Source organism: Stegostoma tigrinum, chromosome 2, assembly GCF_030684315.1.
Source record: "Stegostoma tigrinum isolate sSteTig4 chromosome 2, sSteTig4.hap1, whole genome shotgun sequence".
NCBI lineage: Eukaryota > Metazoa > Chordata > Chondrichthyes > Orectolobiformes > Stegostomatidae > Stegostoma > Stegostoma tigrinum.
The window spans coordinates 8,458,435-8,478,723 of NC_081355.1; the positions used below are offsets into that span (position 1 = coordinate 8,458,435).

General features: G+C 40.2%; 1 protein-coding gene across 4 annotated transcripts in view; it reads left to right on the forward strand.

Annotated features, from left to right (window-relative positions):
• Positions 1 to 13,334, forward strand: part of ctnnb1 (catenin (cadherin-associated protein), beta 1) — a 36,653-nt gene extending 23,319 nt beyond the window's left edge. For all 4 annotated transcript variants that reach the window (XM_048554664.2, XM_048554679.2, XM_048554672.2 and 1 more), the window contains exons 2-16: positions 1,592 to 1,649; positions 3,399 to 3,626; positions 4,283 to 4,536; positions 4,798 to 5,036; positions 5,486 to 5,687; positions 5,766 to 5,910; positions 5,994 to 6,097; positions 6,464 to 6,802; positions 7,518 to 7,676; positions 7,754 to 7,873; positions 9,268 to 9,418; positions 10,095 to 10,216; positions 10,381 to 10,441; positions 12,167 to 12,393; positions 12,545 to 13,334. In XM_048554664.2, coding sequence (XP_048410621.1) covers positions 1,637 to 1,649; positions 3,399 to 3,626; positions 4,283 to 4,536; positions 4,798 to 5,036; positions 5,486 to 5,687; positions 5,766 to 5,910; positions 5,994 to 6,097; positions 6,464 to 6,802; positions 7,518 to 7,676; positions 7,754 to 7,873; positions 9,268 to 9,418; positions 10,095 to 10,216; positions 10,381 to 10,441; positions 12,167 to 12,375 — 2,346 coding nt within the window. In that variant the 5' untranslated portion in view covers positions 1,592 to 1,636 and the 3' untranslated portion in view covers positions 12,376 to 12,393; positions 12,545 to 13,334. The remainder of the gene's footprint in view (positions 1 to 1,591; positions 1,650 to 3,398; positions 3,627 to 4,282; positions 4,537 to 4,797; positions 5,037 to 5,485; positions 5,688 to 5,765; positions 5,911 to 5,993; positions 6,098 to 6,463; positions 6,803 to 7,517; positions 7,677 to 7,753; positions 7,874 to 9,267; positions 9,419 to 10,094; positions 10,217 to 10,380; positions 10,442 to 12,166; positions 12,394 to 12,544) is intronic.
• The last annotated feature ends 6,955 nt before the right edge of the window (positions 13,335 to 20,289 follow it).

Here is a 20,289-nt window from a genome sequence, read left to right on the forward strand (position 1 = left end):
CGATGTATTTTAAGTTCATTGCTAGCACCGACTGGTTTGAAATGTGATGTCTGCTTTTAGCTGTGTCATTATTTGCCTTGTGATACTAAAGAAGAATCTTGCAATAATATTGCGGAGCGTCTGAACTTGAAATCTACTTGGAGATTGAAATTGTGTAATATGGTAGGCTGTGTACTTGTACTGAAATGTAGTCTGCACTTGCTTTGCTGGTGCCGATTAATGGCTGTTTCCAGGTATTCCTGGAAATGTTTTTGGACAAACCAAATCGGGGAAACTCCATGCTTTTTTATTAAGCTGTTGATGAGACTTGGGTATTGCCAGCTAGGTTAGCATTTATTACACATCTATAATTCTATAGAGTCAACCACGTCGCTGTGCATTTAGAGGCACATTGGCCTGACCAGATAAGAATGTCATTTTTCCTTCTCTAAAGTAAATTAGTGAACCAGAAGGGCTTTTATGACAGTTTGCCGTGATTACATTATTGCCTTTTTGGCTTTCTTTTCCAGAATTTTTTAAAAAATAAAGCCATATTCCTTTTGAAGCCTGTGTGGTACAGAGATGAATCTTGTGCCAACGAGTGACTTCTGCACTTCCATCGTGTTGCGCTATATCCTCAAGGTCATCACAAACATTGAATTCCTCAGCTGCCACCATAATCAGGATCATGGCCATCCTTGTATAAAGCCATGTGTTGGGTCATAGTTGCAGACCAAAAAAAACCTGCAGATGCTGGAATCCAAGGTAGATAAACAGGAGGCTGGAAGAACACAGCAAGCCAGGCAATATCGGGAGGAAAGGAGAAGCCAACACTTTGAGTAATTACCCTTCTTCAGGATTACTTGAGAAAGGTTAATACATGAAATGTTGACTTTGCCTTTCCTCCAGATGCTGCCTGGCTTGCTCTGCTCTTCCAGCCTCCTGTTTGTCCCTGTTGGGTCATAATGCCTGATAGCCCAAAATTGTTTTGCATGGAGAGTTGGTCACTGATTATGTTGCTTTTCAGAACTTAGCTATCTTTGCTAGTTTATCCATACCCTTCATGGATCATATCTTATGCTGCCAGGAGTTTTAAAAATTTTCGATGGATTTAATGAAGTCTTATATTCACCAATGTGCAACGTATGCTGAGAGTATGGTGGCTTTGTAGAATCCAGCCATCAAATTTACACCATTGTAGTTCAGAAAGATTCTATTAAAGGGAACTTTTGCTTACCTGATAGCCCAATGCAACTCCATTTTATACTTTACAGAACTGAAGGCGATGTATGTTGCTAATCTCAAAACTGTACCCGAAGTACAGTCTGAATGTATAGAGATGGCAGGAGCTTCTAACTTAAGCAAAATACAGTCTGGTGTACCAGTAATGTAAATTTTTGTTAATAGAATGGTGAACAGTTCCCTGAATATGTTCTAGGGTATTGTTTAATTTGAAAAAGTGACATGGTATAATATCCTAAAATGATTGTTTACTTCACTTAAAGTTGTTTGTACAATCTAAGAATGCTAATTATGCTGACAACTTTAACATGGCTTTAATTAGGTTTAATGTTAATTTTGATTTTAATCTGTTTTCTTGATTTTTTTTTAGGTGTTGGAGGCTAAACAACCATTGAGGCTGAATTGAGCTGAAAAGATGACTACCTCAGGTGCAGTATTTAGCTTTACTCTCTTAGCTCTCTGACTGAAATGTTCAGCATACTTAACACAGATGAAATAGGGTTTCTACTTGTATATTTGTGTATTTGAACTGAACATTTCCATTGTTGCTTCACATGTCCTGTGTGTACTTATTAATGATTTTAGGCTAATTTGGAGATTAATACAGTTTGGACTGAATTGGAGTGTTATTTCCTGGGTAACTGGTTCAGATTGTGGTCTGGAATGCTATTTCAGTTTGTGTACCCCACTCACATTCAGAATACTGATCTTGGCAAGGTAACAAGCATTACACAGCCAAAAGTAACACAGTGAATATTTTATTCAAATATTGAAATGTTTCTGTTCCTTGTTCAGAATTCTGAAGCATTACTTGAGTGCTTGCATCCAGTTTCCTCAAAGCACTACTCTAGAATGAGATTGGTCAAAAAAGTGGATTTGTTGGCAATTTACACATCTAGTTCTTCGGATTTCTAAGTATGTTCATTTGACAGAGGATTACAAAACACCATGGTCAGTTTGCCATGCACTGATATGCTTAGTAACTTGTGTCTCTTGTAGAATCGGATCTAATGAGGCTTTTTAAGGTTCAGAAGCAGTTTTGTCCAGAGAGTGGTATGGATGGACTTGTGGTATCAAGCACAGCCGTGTCAATAAACATAGAGCTGGAAAAGCAAAGTTGGTCTGGCAGCATTGGAGGAGCAAGCAAGTGAACGTTTCGGGCCAAAACCCTTTGTCAGCAACGTATTCTGTTCAAAGCCACATGTTTTCAAATGGAAGGGAAATCACTAACTTGCATTAATTGTATGTTTTCCTGTGGCAAAATAACACAAGGGGATATACAAAACCGTCATTGGGGATAAAATTAGTCTGAGGTGGAGGACCACCTTAAACACTGAAGTTCTGGCCTTCTCTAGTGTTTAATTGGAAGAGTGTCGCGTGCAAAGTGTCTGTAGTGGAGTTTTGTGGAGCTTATATTGCAAAATGACAGTGGCGTGTTTATTAGATTGTGAATTTGATGTTCTGGGCTCCACTTCACTAAGGTGAAAGAAGTGATGGATAATTAGAACTTGGTGTGGGAAGGATTGTGTGTAGCAGTTTTGAATGACTGTTAAAACGTAAATGTATTGTGTTGGGTGGGAAAAGGGAGGTTGCTGAGAACTACAGAATAGTCGAACCTGAAGATGAAAAACATGGATGATTTGTCAGTGGCTTACTGGCGGGGCAGAATCTGGTGATGTTGTGGAATTGAAAGGTGACTTTTATGATGGACTATATGGACTTAGAACTTCAGATCAGGTTTGAATGGGATGCTGAGCTGACAGGCGTTGTCTTTGGTTCCAGTCAGGAAGTGTGGTTGAATGGTAACAAATGACAGTTTACAGCAATTCAAAATATGACGACTTCAGTCATCTTGATACTGAGCTGGAACATGTTACGCCATATGACACTGGTGTCAAACAAGGAGTTTGACAATGTGGACTGATTGATTGAAAAAGGAAGTGCAAGTGCATGTAAGCAGAGGAAAGTCACGTATTTTTGGATATTATAACCAAGGAGCAATGGAAAGAGTGAAGGCCCATATCCTTTCTTGCCTTGAGATAATAGTAGCGTGAGGGAGGTGAAAAGGCTGCTGGTGCTGAATTCTGGGTGTAAGAATTGGAGGTTGAATGTCACAGAATAAATTAATGCACCTTAAAGACTCATTTTCTGTCATTCTTTTCTCTCCGTGACAATAGCTGATTTGATGGAACTGGACATGGCCATGGAGCCAGATCGTAAAGCCCAGGTCAGCCACTGGCAGCAGCAATCATATTTGGATTCTGGCATTCACTCTGGAGCCACAACTACAGCCCCTTCACTGAGTGGAAAAGGCAACCCAGAAGAGGAAGAAGTGGATACCAGTCAAGTGTTATATGAATGGGAGCAAGGTTTCTCTCAGTCTTTCACACCGGAGCAAGTAACTGGTTAGTCTGATTTTCAGGTATCTTAAGATTTTTACAGACTTTGCTTGGACTCCAGCAATAAACTGGAATGTGTTAGTCATTAATAAATTTGTGCTGCGAAATAGCTACAATATTGATTTTTTTTTTCCCCCCCCTCTACATATATTTAGAAGAATGACTCCATGCTTGATGCTCTTCATTCATAATCTTTAAAGTAGTCTTGAATTTTCATTCTTAGTGTGTGGGCTTTGCTAGCAAGGTCAGCATTTGTTGCCCATTTCTTATTACCCTTAACAGAGCTGAATTGGCTTAGCAATTCAGATAGCTCAAAGTCCATAATATTGCAGTGGGTATGTGCGGGCCACACGGAGGACAGCAGATTTCCATACCTGAAGGTCATTGGTGAACTTGGTGTTGTTTTGCAACAATCTAGAAAGGTTTCATCGTCACCATTATTTTTATAATCCAGTATTTATTAATTGAAATTAAGCCTCACTATCTTCATTGAAATTTGAGCTCATACCCAGAGCATTAGCCTAGAACTCTTTTTGCTAATCCAGTAAATTAACTATTATACTATTGCTCCCTGATTACAGAAATGTTCATGAAGTTATATTAAAGTGATTTTTATCTCTGCATTTTCTTTGCATTATTTTCCTGATTATCTTGTTTATTAGATATTGATGGACAATATGCTATGACCAGAGCCCAGCGGGTTCGTGCCGCAATGTTTCCTGAAACACTGGATGAAGGAATGCAGATCCCGTCAACACAGTTTGACGCTGCACATCCAACTAATGTTCAGCGCCTGGCCGAACCATCTCAGATGCTGAAGCATGCTGTTGTTAACCTAATCAACTATCAGGATGATGCAGAACTGGCTACCCGTGCTATCCCAGAACTGACAAAACTACTCAATGATGAGGATCAGGTACTTCCATAATATAACTTAAAATATTTCAAATATCTATTTTTTCATCGTCGCAAGGTTTATTGCTTAAATATTTGATAAGTCTTACAACCTGTCAAGGTTTGACAGGTGTAGTGGCTACAGCAATTTTACATCTGATGTTAAGGTTTGGTGCTGTTTTGTTAGCTTCTAACTAATGAGAATGTCAGGCTTTGCTACTGACACTTTTCTAGGTTTGATATTCTGTACATTTCTATTTTCTCCTTTCCACTTCTGGTTTAGGTTGTTGTAAACAAAGCTGCTGTGATGGTTCATCAGCTGTCAAAAAAAGAAGCCTCCCGTCATGCCATTATGCGCTCTCCTCAGATGGTATCTGCTATCGTCCGTACCATGCAGAATACCAGTGATGTGGAGACTGCACGCTGCACTGCTGGAACTCTACATAACCTGTCTCACCATCGTGAAGGATTGCTAGCTATCTTCAAATCTGGAGGCATCCCTGCCCTGGTGAAAATGCTTGGGTGGGTATTGAGACTTTGGATTGGTGTCATTTCATATTGAATGTCTCTGCAGTTTGAGTTCTTTTGTTAACTCTTCATGCTTCTCTGCTCCTCAGAGGTGCCAAGAACTGATTTACTAACTCTATTGTGCAATACCATGGAAATGACGGAACATTGGTTTGTACCTGAGAGTCTCTACAGGCAAAAGAGTAGAGGCCAACTGCTAGTACACTCGGGAGGAAATGAGTGTTTGTTTGACCTGAATTTCCTCATGGCTGATGTGTAAAGAAAAATGTTAATCACCTTAGCTGTATGATGGTTTGAACCTTCACTGGAAAAAGTAATACTTTAATGAGCTGGCCTCAAATGCTTTTAATAGTTGAAGCTGGAAGATTTATTTCACAGGTGATTTTGCAGCATTTAATTAGATGTATATTGAATAGTGAATCAATTTCCTACAATTTTTGTAGGTCTCCAGTGGATTCTGTTCTGTTCTATGCCATAACAACCCTTCACAACCTGTTGTTGCACCAGGAGGGAGCCAAGATGGCAGTGCGTCTAGCTGGTGGGCTGCAGAAAATGGTTGCCTTGCTAAATAAGACCAATGTCAAATTTTTGGCTATCACAACAGATTGTCTTCAGATATTGGCCTATGGTAACCAAGAAAGCAAGGTAACTGATTTGTAGGAATAAATCTTGCAGTCAACTCTGTTTGCTTCATTTGTGCTAAAAGAACTGTTTATTCTCTAGTTGATCATTTTGGCAAGTGGAGGACCCCAGGCACTTGTCAATATCATGAGGACCTATACTTACGAGAAGTTGTTGTGGACCACCAGCCGTGTACTGAAAGTGCTGTCTGTCTGCTCCAGTAACAAACCTGCAATAGTGGAAGCTGGTGAGTGTTTGTTTCCCTCTGGACATAGTCCTGTGACTTCAGGTTAATAGACAAATTCTAAATTGCCTTCCACTACTTTTCAGGTGGAATGCAGGCTCTTGGACTGCATCTTACAGATCCAAGTCAACGACTTGTTCAGAATTGTCTTTGGACCCTGAGAAACCTGTCAGATGCTGCAACTAAGCAGGTAATTATCTGTTAATTTTAGTGAGGGGGGATAAGAGAGAGAAATGTACCAGACTTAGTCACTGGGGAAAAGAAATCACTGTTGCCGTGGTGCACTTCTGCTTTTCAAAACTGTTACTGCATTAATTAAAATGTTTTTATTCAGAAATATCTGCACTAGTTTGGCGATGCTGTTTTGGAGCATTAACAACATCTAACTAGTTCATTTGGATCTGGATTTATATCTAGAGTAACTGGCATTATTAGTATGTTGGCATCTATTGCTTGCATCAGATTTGCTTATTTTGTACAATAATTCAAAACAGTGCAGTGAGAATCGTATTCATTTATTTCAGGCACTTAAATACTGCTTCCTTTTCTACTTTAGGAGGGAATGGAAGGTCTGCTAGGAACTCTTGTGCAGCTTCTAGGGTCAGATGATATTAACGTTGTGACATGCGCAGCTGGTATACTTTCTAACCTGACGTGTAACAACTATAAAAACAAGATGATGGTCTGCCAGGTTGGTGGTATTGAGGCTTTGGTGCGCACTGTCCTCCGAGCTGGTGACAGAGAAGACATCACTGAACCTGCCATTTGTGCCCTCCGTCATTTGACCAGCAGGCATCAGGATGCAGAAATGGCCCAAAATGCTGTGCGACTCCACTATGGGCTACCTGTAGTGGTTAAACTCCTGCACCCACCGTCACACTGGCCTTTGATTAAGGTAAGACTGCATGACATATATTTTCGATTCAACTGAGGATGGTAATGAGTTTGAAAAAATGTGAACTTTTTTTTCTAATCCTTCGGCAGTGTCCCTTCCCTTTTTTTAAAAAGAAAGGCAATGAATTTGTCATTGATTTAAAAATGGATACATGGAGCTTCCACATTTAAAACACTCAGATTACAGATCTTCTTTCCCCTTCTCCTCATTTCGTATTGGCGTGATCTTGCTGGATCTTAATGCTGTTTGATAATTGATCTTTCCTGGTAAGAACATTAAATATTAAATGTCTTTTACTTATGCCTGTGTAGCAGAATTGCTCATTAGGAAATAGTTTCCATTGTTTGTTCAAAATGTAAATAAATGTTTCCTGTAACCTGGCTAAGATGGTAGATTACTATATGGCAACTCAAAAGACAGTGTACAAGTTGGGCCCTTAATTACTGGGTATGAAATCTGATCAAATCATAAAGGAGACCACTCAAGAACCAAAGAACATTGATTTGTGTCAGACAAATCTAACACAATTCTAGTGATAGTTCAGGAGTAACACTGAATCTTTTGAAACATCCGTTTATTTTTTGTGTTCCTCCAGGGTTTTTGTTGCTGGCAAGGCCAGCATTTGTTTCCTGTTTCTAACTGGCCTAGTATTAAAGGATTTGAAACCATATCAGTCTGGAACACAAGCACTTACAATGACTTCTCTGTTTATCAGGCTACTGTTGGTCTGATTCGCAATCTGGCTTTGTGTCCAGCTAACCATGCTCCACTTCGCGAGCAAGGCGCCATTCCAAGATTGGTTCAGTTGTTGGTTAGAGCACATCAAGACACCCAGCGTCGTACATCAATGGGAGGCACGCAGCAGCAGTTTGTGGTAAGTTTATTCTGGACTATCCTTAGTGGTGAAACTAGTGAAAAATCTGCATTTTAAATCTGCCCTAACTTTGCTAGGAGGGAGTGCGAATGGAGGAGATTGTAGAAGGCTGCACTGGAGCCCTTCATATTCTTGCACGTGATGTTCACAACAGGATTGTTATCAGAGGACTCAACACCATTCCATTGTTTGTCCAGGTGAGTTTTTGTTTGATTCTTGCTCTAATCCTTTTTATTATGAAATCTACAGAGGCCTCTGGCACTTTGCCCAACTGGCCATTTAAATTGCTTATGCACACGGTTTGCATACACTTGACCAGAAAGGGAAGAAGGGGTAGAGAAAGGGTCAGTTGTTAAAGACCATGTTAAACTCAACCTGATTGTATTCTCAAATGATATTCCAACTTTTCTACTGTCCTTTCTGGTAACTATTGCTCCAAACTAATCTGAAATTGAGTATTTTGGCCAATATATTCCCCTCCTTAACCCAAGCTGTTTGACATCAACTGATTCAGCACAGACACAAAATTAAACCCGTAACCACCTTGATCTGCATATCTCAGCTATGTATGTGTAAACTCATTGAATCTTTAGCTGATGTACACATTTTGTTTTAAATTAGCTTTTTTGGTTTGTCCAGTTCTAATTGTCCTTTGGTTAGGGCTGTAAATAGGAAAAGAGCGACTGTTATAATAAGCCTGTCCCAATAATATGATGCATCTGTGTTCCCTCCCACCAGTGTTTTCCTGTGTAAGGCAATCAGAGCAATTTTACTTCAGTAACTGAGGAATTTGCTAAGGTTTTGTTCTCAAATGACATCAACCATAAACTCTTTTTCCTGAACTGTTATAGTGAATTTGTAGTTACCACTGGAGCTATTGACTTAGTCCCATTATTAACAATACTATTAAAATTAAGCCACTGATTTCAAGCTAGTGCTGTACTTATGAGCATGGTCCTATTGTTTTCACTTAACCTTGAAATCTAGATTAAAAATTTGCATTTCTGTAACACTGTTCATAACTTTTGGAGGTCCCAGTGCAATTAACAACTAATTTAATTCCCTTGAAGTAGTTTCTATCATGTAGAAAATGTAGCAGCTAATTTTGTACAAATGAAGCTCCATGAACAGAAATGTGGTGATGACAAGGCAGTCTCCTTTTAGTGTGTTCATTTAGGGGATGGTTACTGCTCCACACTGCAGACAATTCTCCTGTTCTTTGAAATCCTACTATAGGATGTTTCATGCACACCTCAGACCAGACCAGATCATCATTTGATGAAAATTAAAAACAATCCAGCTACATAAGCCAATTGTGCGTAGTTGGCACTTGTTTGAGAAAGTGATGCAGGTGTCCCAAGAAATTGTTTCTGGGCCTACCTTGTAGCTAGAAATGACAGTTTCTGTATTTGACTACTTAGCTGTGCCTTTTTTAAAAAAAACCTTACATGAAAGTTTGGTAACATTTGGGAAATGGCTATCAGAATTGCTTGCAAATCAGATTCCAGCTTCAATCCTGTATCAGGTACAGTAGAGCTCTCTAATAAAATGTGATAGTCCACTTGGGCTTAGTTCAAGCTTTCTCTTGTAGCTACTGTACTCTCCAATTGAGAATATCCAACGAGTGGCTGCTGGTGTACTGTGTGAATTGGCTCAGGATAAGGAAGCAGCTGAAGCTATTGAGGCTGAAGGGGCCACAGCACCCCTCACAGAGCTGCTACACTCGAGAAATGAAGGCGTTGGTGAGTAGTGAAATGGCAGATTTGGATTGCTGAGTAATGGATGCATGATAATGAAACTCGTCTGTGCATAGCTTGTTGGAAAATGATTGAAACCTTGCCTGACATGTGCAGTTAGAGGAATTTCACAAAATCTAATGTGTTATTATCTTCAAAATGGTTCAGAGGGGCATATTTTCTAGATGGACCATATTTTAAGTTCCTGGTCACATCTCTCCACCAGTAGAGCCAAGAACATTGTGGCTGTTAAGTGATCAAGCCTGTACCGGTGCTAAAGTAAAGGTTTGGGTTATTGCAAGGCAAAGAACTACCAGCACAATCAAATTGGAAAAACTGGAGATTGAGAAAATTTGGTGCAAGCTGGGGGCATGGCAGTAAGTTGTCTTAGGTTCATGACCACTCAACTTGAAATGTTAACTGTTTATTTCTCCACAGATGTGCTGAGTGTATCCAGTATTTTTGTTTGTATTCCAGTCAGCATCTGTAGGGCCTCCTAACACTTTGCAGTGTGGACTGTAGAAACTGTTTTCTACAATGGAACTACTTTATCCCGAATATTTTTGGCACAGATTGCTCCTAACAGTGTGCGCGTGTGGATAAACTTTTGAAACTGGCATTTGAGCACTTCAGATGGGATAAAAGAATAAATCGTAATGAAATTCAACTTGTGTTTATACAGCTACCTATGCTGCAGCAGTATTGTTCCGTATGTCTGAAGACAAACCACAGGATTACAAAAAACGTCTCTCGGTTGAGCTTACCAGCTCACTGTTCAGAACCGAGCCCATGACATGGAATGAGGTGAGCTTACTCAGGACAGATCACATGCACCAGTGTTAATTTTGTACTGAAATATTTAAATTGCAAGTTAATATTTTATATGATTTTAAGATTTCTCCATTGTGTTAGTTTGCAGTTGATACTGAAATGGCAAATCACCATTTTTCCAACTTTATTCTACACAGGCAGGAGATCTTGGAATTGATATAGGGGGCCAAGGTGAACCTCTTGGATACCGTCCAGATGGTACGTCTACTTTATTCTAGCAGTTGGTGCTTTTGGTATAATTTACTATCAGAAAGAAATTAGATGCTTAGGCTATTCGGGCAGGATTTCTGTAGGTCCACTTTTTCCTGTGTGGTTTTACATTCAATTCATGTGGCCCGTGGTTCAGAATGGATGATATGGCACCTCACTCATGACTGGCTTAAAAATTGAAAGTGTTGCAGTGCCTGGGAAGCAGCAGCTGATTAAGAGCCACTCTAATGGCAATTTCCAACACTTCACCAGAATCAGACTCTCATGAGCACGCTAAGAGACAGAAAATACTGCATTTTAGTCTATGGTCAACCTGTCACAACATTGTATCTGAGCAGTGGAGTAGTACCAAATTTTCATTTTGCAGGACCTAGCACTTGAGTATAAAGCTGTTTTGCAATATTCAGACAAATGCATGCTTGCTCAGTGGTTAGTACTGCTGCCTCAGCTCAGGACCCAGGTTCGAGCCCAGCCTTGGGATGACTGGCATTTGCAAGTTCTGTCAGTGTAGGGTTTTTAACCATGTGCTCCACTTGCCTCCCATTGTACTTAGATGTGCAGATTAGGTGAATTGGCAGTGCTAATTGCCCCATAGTGTCCAGGGATGTGCAGAGTAGTGGATTAGCCATGGTAAATGCGGGCTAATGGGAAAGGGTGGAGGTTGAGTCTGGGTGGCAAGTTTTTTGGATGGTTGGTAGCAACTTGATGAGTTTAATTACCTCATTCCACGCTGGAGCATTTGAGCTGAGTAACCATGCTAGAATTTTTATCATTGATTATCAATTCAAGTATTTTGGCTTTGCTTGAATAATACAAGTGTTTCTTTTAAGGTTACACTTAACTCTTAAGCAGTTAAGCCAGGTAGGTCCATGTGTTAGTCATGTTACCAGATTCCAGGTGATTTGTGATCGATGACTCCAGTAGGCTGTGGCATTACCTTTTTAATCTACAGAATTGTGAGAGAATAGAGCCAAATTGGAGGAATGTTGTGGGGCATTCATCACAGGGAAATCTTAAAAACAGTGACCACCAGAAACTGAACAGTTAATGTAGCTGGCAATTAAAGGAGACAAATGAAGAGGAAAATTAGACTGTTAATGTTAAAGCAAAAATTGGGGGACAGATTGTTTTATAGTACTATATAAATTGAGTAATTTAGTATGCTGGTATGAAGTCTTTGTCTCCAAAAAATAGGTTCCTAAATCTGGTATATCTGAAATGTCTGGTGCGAGAATGGTTTCAAAACTGATTTAAAGGTTACACCAAGTTCCTGACTTGAACTAAGGATGTGACTTTTTTAACAGTCCTTGTGATTAGCACAAGTTTTCATACTTATTTGTAAGAGCAATTCTTGATCTTTGAATAATTTGCCTGCCTGCCATGAATATAGCTTGTATAGTTTATTTCATCACTGGTATGCTGCTGACAATATTGTGCCTTATGCCTTTGCAGCTTCTTCAGAAAAGAAAGGGCTGTTTTATTTGAACAATGCAGTAACTGTTGAGTAATGAACGTAGCCTCGGCCTTACATGCTTTTTCACTTGGCACAGCTACTAAAAGCTGGAGAATATGAATATGTTCTCACTTATTTGTTGTTTTGATGCCTCTCATTTGTTTTCATTTTATTCCACTTTGTATTGTTCTTTCCTGTACCCTTCAAACACTTAACCCATTCCCCTTTTTGCTTGCCCTGCCATTATTCTGTGAATATAGATCCTAGCTTTCGCTCTTACCATCCAGGCGGATATGGACAAGACACCATGGGTATTGATCCAATGATGGAGCATGATATGGGTGGTCACCACCCTGGTGCGGAGTACCCAGTTGATGGTCTGCCAGACCTTGGACATGCCCAGGACTTGATGGATGGGCTTCCCCCAGGTGACAGTAATCAGCTGGCCTGGTTTGATACAGACTTGTAAATAGAATCTGCATAATAGGTATGAACAACATTTAGAAGGATGAATTGTTAGCTAACTTGCGACCATTGCAATTTCCACTTGTACTTGTGGTCAAATTTTTTAAATGGCGTTTTAATCATTTTACGTTTGCTTTATAGTTAAGTAAGTTTTTTTCTTTTCTTTTCTGCAGTTGTACTGTCTGAATGAACTTGCATTGTGATTGGCCTGTAGAATTGCTGAGAGGGCTCGAGGGGTGGGCTAGTTTCTCAGAAAGTGCCTGACACTGACAAAAAGCTGAGTTTCCTGTGGGAACAATCAAAGTAAACTTTTTGTTCTGGTCCGTTGGTCGAGGAGTAATGGAGGGAATGAATTTGAAAATGGCTACCTACTTTTGAAGAACGTTCAAGATGGATCAAGAGATTGAACTTATTAAAAACTCTAGCCTTGCCTGTTAACTTTTTTATTATTTTTTAAAAAATTTCTGTAACGGTACTGACGTAGCTTGCTTTGAAGTAGAATAGAACAGTAAATGATATTCCTTTAACATAGTATTGTAGCGTTAAGTTATAGTGGCAATGTTATAGCCGTTCTCGATTTTTAATAACTGAAGTAATTGTGTAGAGCACCAATTCATAATAGATTTAATTGTATTCTGAAGTGTAACACTGTGTAGCTTTTGTATAAAAAATGTGAAATTAGATGAAAGTCCACTTGCGTTACTTTTAATACGCTGAGAAACGCAAACAGGTGAAATGAAATGTGTTTGATCTATATTGCTTCATCCTGGGAATTTTTGGGAAGGCTAAATAGAACTGTCTTTTCTGCAATGGTTGTAATAGTTTAATGAGAGGACACTCCTCCATCCCTCTTTTAAATCCCGCCCCCCCCCCCCCCCCGAAAAAAAGCTATTGTATCCTGCAATGCAGATGCTTAATGGATATATGCGGTTGTAGAAACAGAATTAAACTGGACTTATTTCACTTTTTGTGTGTGACTTACTTACTAGAGCACCAATATTAAGTTTATATGTAGCTTAAGGAATTGACTCCTCTTAGTAATTTCAAATATGTATAAGTTGATTGAATAAAACAGGTTGAAAATTCCCATAATCTTTCTATAGGATGCTTCATTCATACACAACGTTATACAGTCATCCCACTTAAAGGGGCATTGAATATGTGATGTGAATGAATTCACACTGACATTTTTTCCTTAACAGAATTGGTAATTAAAGCTGTTTAAAACAAAAATTGCAAACACCTTAATATCAATTATACTGTAAATTTTCTGAATGTCAGCATGTAACTGCAGGTGGTATATCTTAGTGTAATATTTGATTGCTTCTGTTTGGATGCTCCAGTTATTCCTTTAACATAGGTCACTGAAAACCTAGCCCAGTGAATACTATCTGTCGGATGCCTATGTTCAAGCCAGAATCTGTAGGAGTGACTGCCGCATAGTTCTACTCATACGCTGTGTGTAGGTGTCACTAGCTGGGCCTGAGATGGGTGTGACACCATAAGCCCCCTTGACCTCTGTAGTGTCATACACTCAATCACCTTCAGCTACCTCATCAACGATCTTCCCTTTGTAAGGTTAGAGATGAGAGTTTTCAGTGATGACTCCACATGTTCAATACTAATCAGGACTCCTCTGATAATGGACATGCAACAAAGGCCAAACGTTCTACCTTGACCATTGTTGTTTGCTGTCCCTCTTGTATGCTTGCAGTCACAAGTACACACGTAAATCTGTGGGGTGAACTTGTACTTGGAGATGCATTCTATTTTGTTTAAAAAACACAATTTATAGACAGTGGCATTTTATAAATTCCTACTTTAGAAATAAAGCCAGTCTATCTCTAATTCTGAACAAGGTCTCTCACCTAACATGCATTGTCTGACCTAAAATTTTACCTCTTCAGTGGAAAAAAAAAATCCTTTAGTTCTCTCAGGGCAGTGACTTGAAAGAAATTTGGATATTATATATACATATTAATCAATTGAAACCTGCTAACTGATTAAAGATTTAACAGCACCGTGGGTTTGTTTAATATATCCTTATCTAATCGACACCTAATGAAACTCCTGTTTTCAAATAAACCTGCTGGGCTATAACCTGGTGTTGTGTGACTTCTGACCTTGTCCACCTCAGTCCAACATCAGCACCTCCACAGGCTAATAAGCAGTCTAAATATATTAAGATCTAAACACAGACTTGAGTTGGTAGGCAAGTGACAAGCAATGACTAAACTCTTAACAGAAATGAATCCAACCTCTGCCCTAGCTTCTCGATGGCATTACTATCACTGAATGCTCACAATCAATATTCTAGGGCTTACCATTGATAAGAAACTGAACTAGACCAATCATAATATTGTGAAAGCAGTTGAGAGGCTGGAAATCCCATTGTGAGTAACACCTCAAAGCCTGTCAGAAAACTAGAAAAGACTGACGCAATAATCTTTGTCCAGATTGGTTCTGCTTGAAGAAGTTTGACACCAAGCAGCGTAAAAACAGTTTGCTTAATTGGCATCCCCATCACATTCAAAATTCACTTCCTCCACCATCAAGGTCAGGTTACAATACACCTTGTAGATAGTGCATCCACAATTTGCCTGTGTTTTTCAGAAAGCACTTTCCCAACCTGGCCTGCCTGACTTAGAATCACAGATGTGTGGGAATACCACCACTTGCATGTTCCCCTTAAAGACCCCCAAAATCCTGACTTGGCAATATATTGGCATTCCTTAACACTCACTGGATCAAAAGTCTGGAATTCCCTCAACAGCATTGTGGATGTGCCTACCATACTTGGATTGCTGTGATTCAAGGAGGTAGTTCACCACCAGTGTCTCAAGGGTATTTGGGAATGTACAATAAATGCTGGTATAATCAGAGTTCCCAAATCTAATGATTTTTATAAAAATAAGGGGTTCATCTTCAGCTCAGGTTAATGTTCTCTTAACAGTTCAATGGCTGGGAAGTGGCAGATCCTTAAAAATGAGATAGAGGGAGTTCAGAGATAGCAAGTTCCTGTTAGTGCAAAGGATGAGGCTGGTAGTTGTAGGGAATGCTGGATGACTACAGAAATTGAGACTCTGGTCACAAAACAGGCATGTTATCAGGTGTAGAGAGCTGGGATCGAATGAATTCCTGGAGTATAAAATGGCAGCAAGAAGGAAATTCAGGAGGGCAAAAAGGAGACGTGAGATAGCTTTGGCAAATAGTTAAGGAGAATTGCAAAGAGATTCTAAAGTACATTATTGGCAAAGCAGTAACTAGGGAGAGAATCCCGCCCCTTAAAGATCAGTGTCACCGTTTGTGTGTGGAGATGGGTGAGATACTAAACACATTAAACTTCCTGTCCGCCTTTATTGTGGAGAAGGACATGGAAGCTAGGATACTTGGTGAAATAAATATTGATGACTCGAGTCATTTATATTACAGAAGTGGAGGTACAAGAGGTCTTAAACATACAAAGATAGATAAATACCCAAGATCTGACCAGGTGTTTCCCAGAACATTTGTGGGAAGCCAAGGAAGAGATTGTTGCGCTCCCTGCTGAGATATCTATCATCAACCGCCACTGGTGAGATGCCAGAAGATTGGAGGTTGGCTAATGTGGTGCTACTTCTTTGAAAGGCTGTAAGAAAAAGCCAGGAACTAGAGACCAGTCAGCCTCATGTCACTGGTGGGTAAGTTGTTGGAGAGGATTCTATGGGATAGGATTTACATGCATTTGGAAAAGTTCTCTCCCTTACACACTTTCTCCCCTAATGGGCCAAATGGCCTTGAATTTCAGTGCTCCATAACTATTTCACCTCTCTCCATTTGATCAATATTCTTGCTCCCATACATATAGATGTCCCAAGACATTTTACTGAATCCTGTCAAACCTTTTCTGATCCAATGCCATTCTTGAAAAGGGATTCACAATTAGCATCTATGTCTGAACTCTTGAAACACATATGTAATTCTAGTACTTTATCTTAAATTCTTCTGTAGAATTCATATAAAAACATTTTTAGGAATTTCCTGAATGGTTTATTTGGTTGTTCTTCAAATGTAAACGAACTTGATTTCTGTCATTTAAATGTATTAAGTAGTGACTAGTAAAAGCTGTCATATGTTCCCTGGAGTCAGTAGAAGTACTTATTATGGCATTTCTGATTCTGGTTAGTTTAAGTACTTCACAAAGGCACCATCTACTTTCTGAACCAGTCTCCTAGGCCCCAGCCTATTCTGATGAATCTCGCAATCTAAAAATTGTTCCTCCTCAGAAAATATTTTCCAGTTATTGCCAAACACTAGTTTTCCTTTACAGTCTATATTGAGTCAGTTACTGAAACCAATGATCATGTGCCTTTCTGGAAAATTATCCAATTACCATCAACAAGCCAGAGGCCAGTAATTTATCTCCCTTAAATTTGCTATTATTCCCTGGAAATGCTCTTATTAAGAAGACAATTCATGTACATTTTCACCCAAATGTCATGAGATCAAACTGGTAAGGACTGTGCTAAGAATGCAGGCATATATTTGAATTAATATATTTTAGATTGGAACGTGCACAGTTTGGTCAATTTTATAGTTGTCATCAGGAAGGGACAATGCAACATTAATGACAGAGGAAAGGTCAGGAGTGTGGGCTGTTGGCAAGTGGGAAGGTGCAGCTGTGGTTAATGATATTGCTATTAATTGTTTGATCATGCACAGCCGAGACAGAATCTACCTTAACTTCTTGCTTTCCTGCGCTTCAACTTGTTGATGTTTACATAGTGGGAAAGATAATTGCCCTCAAGAACCAGTTTGCACAGCTCGCTGCAAACAACTGCACTTGTTACCCCAACCCAGAGTTCTATAAGATTAGATTAATTAGATTCCCTACAGTCAAAATGACCACACCGCCCCTTGGAGCATCCCACCCAGACCCATCCCCCTATAAACCACGGGCAATTTAGCATGACCCATCCACCTAGCCTGCACATAGAACAGTACAGCACAGAACAGGCCCTTCAACCCACGATGTTGTGCCGACCATTGATCCTCATGTATGCACCCTCAAATTTCTGTGACCGTATGCATGTCCAGCAGTCTCTTAAATGTCTCCAATGACCTTGCTTCCACAATTGCTTGCTGGCAACGCATTCCATGCTCTCACAACTCTCTGTGTAAAGAACCTGCCTCTGACATCCCCTCTATACTTTCCTCCAACCAGCTTAAAACTATGACCCCTCGTGTTAGCCTTTTCTGCCCTGGGAAATAGTCTCTGGCTATCAACTCTATCTATGCCTCTCATTATCTTGTATACCTCAATTACGTCCCCTCTTCTCCAATGAAAAAAGTCCGAGCTCAGTCAACCTCTCTTCACAAGATAAGCCCTCCAGTCCAGGCAGCATCCTGGTAAACCTCCTCTGAACCCTCTCCAAAGCATCCACATCTTTCCTATAAGAGGGCGACCAGAACTGGACGCAGTATTCCAAGTGTGGTCTAACCAAAGTTTTACAGAGCTGCAACAAGATCTCACGACTCTTAAACTCAATCCCCCTGTTAATGAAAGCCAAAACACCATATGCTTTCTTAACAACCCTGTCTACTTGGGTGGCCATTTTAAGGGATCTATGTATCTGCACACCATGATCCCTCTGTTCCTCCACACTGCCAAGAATCCTATCCTTAATCCTGTACTCAGCTTTCAAATTCGACCTTCCAAAATGCATCACCTCGCATTTATCCAGGTTGAACTCCATCTGCCACCTCTCGGCCCATCTCTGCATCCTGTCAATGTCCCGCTGCAGCCTACAACAGCCCTCTATACTGTCAACGACACCTCCAACCTTCGTGTCGTCTGCAAACTTGTTGACCCAGATAATATTGGACTTGAAACATTAACTCTTTCCTTCCCCACAGATACTGTCAGGCTTGCTGAGTTTCTTCAGCATTTTCCTTGTTTGTATCAGATTTCCAGCATCTGTAGCATTGTGCTTTTATCCTTATACGCACAGGAATGAATAGATAAACTTTAGAACTCAGTTTTTGTTAACTCAACATTCAGACTGCATATTTTTCCTATTTATCCAAGTTACATGAAAATTAGGAAGGATGGAGATTTTGAACTAAAACTATGGCTGTTAATGGCTGGAACTCCGTGTCTATTTTTCATTTTTCCACGTCCTTAAATGCAGTCCCATTTTCATTCTGCTTTTATGTTCTTTTTCTCCACTGAAACATCCCATCTGTCACCTTTAGCGATGTAATTCAAAGTAAATCTTCACCTGAACTGTAGATTTACTATCCCTAGTTTGACTATCAGTACTGGTTTCTTCCATCTCCAAGGCATCTACTTCTGCTTCATTGTCATCATTTTCAGCGCACACTGCAGTAAAAGTCCAAAAAAAAATTGCTCCCATTTCAGCTTCATATCGATTCCTTACCTGCAAGGAAGATGCAGAAATAAAGAAAACATAAATTTGATCTTTGGGAGGAAACCGGAGCACCTGGAGGAAACTCACGCAGACACGGGGAGAATGCGCAAACTGTGCACAGTCGCCAGAGGCTGGAACTGAACCTGGGTCCCTGGCACTGAGGCTGCAGTGCTAACCGCTGAGCTACCATGCCACCCTAAAGGTTCCTCCAAAGTGGTGCAAGCAGCAGAAATGTTATTCAAGGGTGCTGAAGGTGTGGCATTCCCTGTGGAAACAGGGCCCTAATACAGACCTGCTGTGCTTGTCTGTGTACGTTCCAATAAGAGTCTAGGCCCAAAACGTCAGCTTTCCTGCTCCTATGATGCTGCTTGGCCTGCTGTGTTCATCCAGCTCTACACTGTGTTATCCTAGTGTCTGGATAATGGACAGTTACCTCAGTGGCCCCATAGATAGTGAAAATGGCTGAATTCATGCAAAGCATGTGCATTCAATGGCACCCCAGCTCATGTGTGAGGCTGCAGTCTGTTTAAAGACTTGTGCTTGTTCCACTGCTCATCTCTGGTTAGAAGGAATGAGATGAAGCTCTCTCCCTGTGTTGAGAGACTCAATGACCTCACATACAGCAAACTGCAAGATGTTTGGTGACAGTTCCTGAAACAGCCTGGAAAGAGGCAGAAAAGCAGTATAAAAGCAAAGGCTCATCACCTTAACAGCTGAGGCTGCAGTTGTAACTGCACTAATTGGCAGATTTCAAACATGGCCTGTTCAGTAAAGTGAAGACATCTCAGCTCATTGAAATTGAGGTAAGGGTATTGCTCCCTATAGATCCTTGGTGGATATACCCTCCTAACCCAGCTGAAAAGTCCTCCTCTCCCTCCCAGTAGCTTGTCCTGCCCTGTGTGTCTGCTTATCATTCTCCCAATGGTGTTCAATACCAAGAAGAAGACATACCAGACCACCCACGTCAGGAAACAATCTGTTTCAGCACAAGCTTCTAAATCAATGAAGAAGGACTGAAATACCAGTCAGACCCTGTAAATTACTGAAACTTAAGGCAAGAATAGGCAATGCAAAAGTTTATAATATACACCATACAGTCAGAAGAAATAATCCAGCAACCAACGTGTAGATAATTGTTGATCTCTTTAAGTAGCACTGGTAAAGAAGGGTGGGCTTCCTCAGGCCATTTAGCATTGTGATCAGCTCGTGAAATAGTCCACAGGCTGGAGAGTGGTGTTCAAGAATGGCAATGGTGGCATAAAACCTGCCTGGCAAGCTGCCTGATCAGGTAATCTGCCTACTCAGCATGGTTAAGTATGCATTTGTAAACCTTTATCAAAACAGAATCTGACACACTTCCTATTAGAAATGCATGTGTGCACCTCTGGTGGCATTACCAACCATTGGAAGGTCACATATAACATTTTCTTCCAAGATTTTCATGCTTGTACGATAAAGGCAGATATTTATCACCCCACTTATTCTTAACACATCTTCACAATAGTACT